General features: G+C 22.0%; 2 protein-coding genes across 2 annotated transcripts; one reads left to right on the forward strand and one right to left on the reverse strand.

The window, feature by feature from the left end:
- Nucleotides 1-1,304: 1,304 nt before the first annotated feature.
- Nucleotides 1,305-3,961, forward strand: LOC102672341 (G patch domain-containing protein 4-like). The gene is made up of 4 exons (XM_006614490.2): nt 1,305-1,647; nt 1,746-1,868; nt 1,960-2,140; nt 2,209-3,961. Exons 1-4 carry the CDS (start codon nt 1,575-1,577, stop codon nt 3,938-3,940), a joined length of 2,109 nt encoding a protein of 702 aa, XP_006614553.1. The 5' UTR covers nt 1,305-1,574; the 3' UTR covers nt 3,941-3,961.
- Nucleotides 3,962-4,092: 131 nt separating this feature from the next.
- LOC102672203 (probable transcriptional regulatory protein BLi02909/BL01150) lies at nt 4,093-5,405 on the reverse strand. Its single transcript, XM_006614489.2, has 4 exons — nt 5,171-5,405; nt 4,809-5,055; nt 4,526-4,688; nt 4,093-4,449 (listed from the first exon to the last, which is right to left on the reverse strand). The coding sequence occupies exons 1-4, from the start codon at nt 5,346-5,348 to the stop codon at nt 4,240-4,242; spliced, it is 798 nt and encodes a 265-aa protein (XP_006614552.1). The 5' UTR covers nt 5,349-5,405; the 3' UTR covers nt 4,093-4,239.
- Nucleotides 5,406-6,817: the final 1,412 nt, after the last annotated feature.

A 6,817-nucleotide genomic window follows, 5' to 3' on the forward strand; every position in this document is an offset into this window, starting at 1 on the left:
AAAATAAGGAAGAAATGTATATTTATGTCATAATAGCGTAAAATTTAATTAGAATTCCTTTCGCCCCAGTAATATTGTTTTAATTAATTTTAAATCGACAGTGTCACATGTGTAATATATATATAATATATAATAATATTTAATTAGAATAGGAAAACTTATTTGAATAGAATATACATATACAGATGTATATGATGTATAGATTAAACGAACAATGCATTTTGATGCTCTAAGAATTTGAAGATTATCTCATTTTATTATTTTTGTATTAATGATTACTAAAGTTTAAGTTTACTGATTGATTTTAATAGTATTTATCAATAATTAATACTAATCGGATAAGTAATAGATTGAATATAAAATTATAGGGCAAATAATGTAATTAACTATATTATCATACAGTAGTATAGATCAACAATTCTTATATCCTTTAGAATTAAAAAAATTGTCAAAAAATATTCGAATTTATTATAAAAGATAAATATAAAAAAATTTTTTTAGAATTAAAAATAATTTGCTTGATTTACATTTAATTTTTTTTGTTTAAGAAGTTTAAAACTATTAGACAAATTTTTAATTATTATCTATGGAGATTAATATTTGATTACGTACATTTATATTATTTAATATGTAATTTAGCAACTTAGTCTAATTTCATTGCTTCATCATAAATATTAAATATTAATGTTATAAATATTATATAAATATTATATATGACACATAAAAATATAAAAATATATACGAAATATGACATATAAAAAAAATCTATATATATAAAATATATTAAATATATAATAAATTTTTTTTATGATATATAAAAATAGAATGGAATAATTTTGTTTAGATTTTTAATTGATTAATTGAATAATTGAAAATGTTATAAACTTAATTAGAAATTACTGTTATCATTCGAATGTATAAACTAAATATAAACAAGGAGATAAATAATATAATAGGAATAGGACTCGGATAAATTAAAAATGTGGATTCAACGCCATCTCTAGTATATCGCAAATGAAACAATCTTAAACAAGGAGAAGAAATAGTGAAAGAAGAATAGATAAAATAAGAATCAACAGTGCTATCTCTTGAGTATTAAAGACATTTCTTTAGAATTAACTTCCTAAAAGCTCAAGAGATGGCGTTCATGATCAATTCTTATCTATTTTTTTCCTTCTTTTACTATTCTTTCTTTTTCTTTGTACTTGTTTCATTTGCGTGTTTCATAAAGATGGCGCTAATTCTACATATCTCTATCTTTCTTACATTATTTCCTTTCTTTTTAAATTTTTGTTTCTAAATTTGCACTCTAGAGATGGCGCTGATTTCACAATTTTTAATCTGTCTTTATTCATTATTCGCTTTCCTTGTTTATTATATTCTGCGAATTCAAAAGATTATCTATGTTATATCTTGTTCGTGGTACAAATATGTTTGGCATGGTGTCTACATATCTTTTTTTGAAACTATAGAAAAAAATATAAAAACAATTGAATTAATTATTGGAAAATTTTCACAATACAGTGATTATATTAATATTATAAATTAATTATAACTTTAAAAATTTAAATAAAATGTCTATGCTTGCGGAACCTCGTAGAAAACAAAAATGGTCACTTAATCCTCGAGGAAAAGAATGGAGCGAAGGTTTGTAAAGATTTTAATTTATTAAATTTTATTTAAATAAATAAGTATAAGTACTGTGTCTTGAGATTTTAATGATATTTATGTCTTTTCGAAAGTAGATTCGAACAAATTTGGACAGAAAATGCTAGAAAAGATGGGTTGGACAAATGGTAAAGGACTTGGAGCAAACGAACAGGGTATAACAGAGCATGTTCGTGTATCGTTTAAAAATGATACAGCAGGTAATAATTAATATAAATTAATAATACAAATGTTATTTAACAATTTATATTTAATAAATAATATCAAATAAAAATTATTTATTTTTTCTAGGCATTGGATTTAAAAAAGATAGTATTAATGAAGCATGGACAGAACACCAAGATAATTTTAATGATTTTTTACAAAAACTTCAACAGAATGAAATTAACAATGCGCAAACAGAAGAAAATAAAAATGTATTAAGTGGAAAATCGTTAGAATTGAAATCCAAACAAAGTCGTGCTCGTGTTCAGTAAGTTATATATAATATATTAAAATATAAAAATGTTTCATTTTTTCTTATTTTATTATTATCCTTAGCTATCAAAAATTTACAAGAGGAAAAGATATAAATAAATATAGTGCAAAAGATTTAGCAAATATATTTGGTCAAAAAGAACTAAATATAAATAATAATAACAATAAGGACGATAATAGTTCAATTGGTATTCAGGAAAATAGAAATGGTGTTATAACTATAAATGGTGGTAATATGACTGAATATTTCATGAAAAAAGGTCAAGATTTTTCTTTGATGCAAAATAAACATAAAAAACATCAGAAGAATAAGGAAGAATCTGAATATCCTGGATTCGGATTTGATTCTGCACTTAAAAAAGTACAATCTCATGAAAGTAAAGAAATACAAAATGATTGCAATTATGTTTTTGATAATCCTTGTATACAATTAAATTCTGAAAATATTTCAAATTTTAATAATGAAATTGAATTTTCTAAGAAAAGAAAATCTAATAACATTGAATTAAACTTAAGCAACAAAGTTAAAAAATTTAAAGAAAATAATATAAATGAGAAAATATGTGCAAATGGTATAGTGAATGCTGGTTTAAATTTAGAATATCAAGATAATGAAATACATAATGGAAAAGAATTTGAAGTATCTAGAGTACAATTTGGTGTTACAAATTCAGCTTTAGATTTGAGTGATGAAGTAAATAAGAAAAGAGTAACATTTAATGATCACGTAGAGTATAGTACAGATTGTATAAAAAAGAAAAAAAATAGAACTACATTAGATAAGTTCGAAGTTGAAAATAAAAAAGTTAAAAAAAAGAAAAAACATGTTATTATTGATAATTCAATATTATCTGGTTTTGTCAATGAAGCTTTAGATGTTGCAGAAACAACCGAAGAAGTACATGATAATGAAATTAATGAACGTAAAAGTAAAAAATCTAAAAAACGAAATCGTCAATCGAATTTAGAAACAATAGTGGAAATATCAGAGGAAGAAAAGGCATGCGAAGATGAGATAAAGATTAAACATATTAAAATAAAAGATAATACACTTGATAACTCTATAGATGTTCTGAGTAAGAAAAAGAAAAAGAAAAAAGATAAAGAGAAAATAGAAATTCATGTTGAGAATAAATATGATGAAAAAATAGAAAAAAAAATAATTTCAGAAATAAATACACTTGAAAAAGAATGTGAAATTCATGAAGATCAAAAAGATACTATTAAAAAAAAAAAGAAAAAAACAAAAGATAAAGTCAAAAGCATTGAACCAAATATAGAAAAAGAGGAAAATACTAATCCTATAATTAAATCTGAAGCTAAAAGTTTGGAAAATATAGAAAAAAAAAATATAAAATTAGAAACTATACAAGTAAAAAACAAGAAACTTAAAGAAGATGATGCTATAAATAATCCTAAAATGATAAAGAAAGACCAAAAAAAAATTGCTAATAAAGAAAATACAGAAAATACAGAAAACACGAATGAAAATGAAACAAATAAATCAGAAAAGAAAAAACATAAAAAATTAGTAAACGAATATGTAGATAATAAAAATTTCAATAGTATAGAATTTGAAAAAAAAACTGTAGAACAAAGAAATGTAATACATAATAAAAATACACAATCAAAAACATTTAATAATAGAACATTTAATACTTCATCTAGTCCTTGGAATCAAAAAGCTAAAATGTCAAAAAGACTATTAATATCTTTATTTAATAAAAACTCCACTGTAGATTTTCCAGGATCTAATATGCATGATATAAAAGGTTACGGTGCTGATATACACTGAAATATAAAGAAATAAGTGTATTTTCAATATTTTGTATAATACATAATATATATATATATATATATATATATATAAAACATAATTGATTTAAACAATGATAACAATATTTATTATTAAAATTCTGTTAAAAAACAGAATTTTTTTTATTTATATTTTTCTGAAATAAAAATGTTTTATACATGTAAATAAAATGTATTCACATTTTTTAAATTATTATTTGTTAAATTATTCTCTGACATATACAAAAAGATTTAAATTTGATTTGATAATGTTATTATGGAATAATTACAATTTTTAATTTAAGATATCAAAATATTATCTTCTATTTTTTCAATTTCTTTTATTTCTGTTAAAAGTTTTTCTTTACATTTTTTAATAATTTCTATATCTTTTTCTAATATTTGAACCCTAGTATTTGGTATACATTCATTTTTTGTTGAATGTATAGTGTATCCTAGATTTTCTAATTGAGTTATAATTTTTTCTGGCTGAAGAAATTCACCTTTGAACTATAAATAAAAAAAAATTTATGATAAAGAAATAAAAAAATTATTTTAATAAATTATTGACAAAAACAATTAATACCTTAAAACATTCATTATTTTCATATTTTATTTCTTCTACTTCTTCTGCGTTAGCTATTATTGCATCTTCCATTGCTTGATCCAAATTACAGTTTTTAGAAGCTATAATAAAACTTGTACAATCAAACAAGTTGAACAGTGCTGAAGAGTCCACAATTTTGGCACTAAATATTGTATAATAATTATAATAATTAGTATAATTTAATAATTAAAATATAATATAATAATATTCATAAAAAAAAAAAAAAAGAAGAGAAGAAAATCTTAAGTATGAAAGAACTTACTTGAACTTTTTTAATATAGAAGTGATTTGTAATTTTTGTAGTATGATATTGTCAGTTACAATGTAAAGAATAAGCATAACTTCTTTTGAAATGCGAACGGATATTACATAAGTTGTACCATTTTTTTTTGTGTTTTGTAATTTTTCTAGAATCGATTTTAATGTATTTTTTGGCATATTAGCTTTTTTTGCTTGATCAATTAACTGTGCTAATTTTACATTATTTGTTGGATCCGAGTTGCCAGTTTCTTTAACAAAAGAAAAAAAATTATATTCTTTAAATAAAAAAATTTCCTTTATTTATTTTTCATTTATTTTCTTTATATGTAAAAAGTACCTTTGTAAAGTATCTTATATAAATACCTCTAATTACAGCTTTCATTTTAAAAGCTAGGCTTCTAAATATTGCTGATTTTTCACCATCTTGAGCTTCTTTAGTAGCTTTAATATTTTTCCATTTACTATGACCTGCATATCTTCTCGTTTCTATAAAAATATTTCTACAGGTATAGTAAATCAAAGTATTCCATTGATACTTCATTGTAAAAAATTGAGGAAAAGTTAAAAAGGTTATAACATTTATTAATGAATGTCAGTGTCTAATAGGGAAATTTAAGATTTTAATGTTTGTAGATATGCTGAAATACTAAAATATAGGGATAAAATTTGAACAAAATCCCTATTAATTAAAAAAAACTATATTTTTATAACTTTGAATTACTATGTTAATATATTTAGAACATCATTGGGACATATTTAGAAAATCAATTCGAAAAATCATAAAACAAATACAAAAATATTGATTGAATTTATTTAGCAATTGGAGTTTGTATTAGATGAAGCGAGATGAAAGTAAAATAATACAGCGCGCCGCGTTATGGTGGAAAATACAACTATATCTTCATCTTATTTTATCTAATGTAAACTTCAATTACTTGATAAATAAATCTTAACCAATATTAGATATAAATATTTCTGTATCAATTTTTGTATTTGTTTTGATTTGTAAAATGGAATAGAGTTTGAATATTTCAATACTTACTTGTATATTTTCATATTAATCTTTAATAAATCATTTAGATTAAATTATTATACTTTAAAATATTTAAGTATATTTTTTGAAAAAAAATATACCTAAATATATATATTAAAATATATTTAAATAACATATAATAAATATAGTATAATTAAAACAATATTGTGAATATTCTCAATTATACTATTCAAGTAATTTTACATGATAATTTAATTATATGATAATATTATTATATTTCTATATCACTATTAAATTTTTATTAAAATTATCATAAAATTTTTATGTTTTCATTTTAATCAATTCATTGTTTTATCTATAACAATAATTGGAATTAAAAAAGTACTTAAAATTAATTATACATATAAATATTACTTTATTAATAATAATATTTAACTTTAAATTTTTAATGAAATTATTGTCTGTACACAACATCGTACGCGTTAATTCACGTTCGAAGGACACAGAGAATGAAAACCGAAAACGGGGGATAGAACTAAGCGTTAACCGCAAACCGATACGATTTCGAATTCCACAATCTATCGTGGTTCAATGATGATATCCACCATTGAAATATCATTCAGATTCCAACTGTACTTAACGTCCATTATTCCATTATGCCATTATCGGAACAAGCGCCGCTCGACTTGTAACCAGATCCGCATACTTGAGTGTGGGGTGGTTTAACGATATGGATAAACGAAAAATAATTTATTGTGGCTGGTGTACAGGCTTTCGAATTAATTAATTTGCTCGTTATCTGAAGTAGTTGAAAATTAATTAGCTCTCCACTTTTAAACGAGAAAGTATTGTATAAATTTGTCTTAAAGTATTTCAACAAGTTTCGCTTGTGTATTTATACAATATTACAATCGCTATAATATTATAATCGTGTAATTTAAAATTTAATTATACTTTAATCAAATATTTATTTTCTAAATAACGATTTTACAAATAGTTCTTCAAAGAAAATTGAA

Source organism: Apis dorsata, unplaced genomic scaffold (genome assembly GCF_000469605.1).
Source record: "Apis dorsata unplaced genomic scaffold, Apis dorsata 1.3 scaffold_188, whole genome shotgun sequence".
In the NCBI taxonomy this organism is placed as follows: domain Eukaryota; kingdom Metazoa; phylum Arthropoda; class Insecta; order Hymenoptera; family Apidae; genus Apis; species Apis dorsata.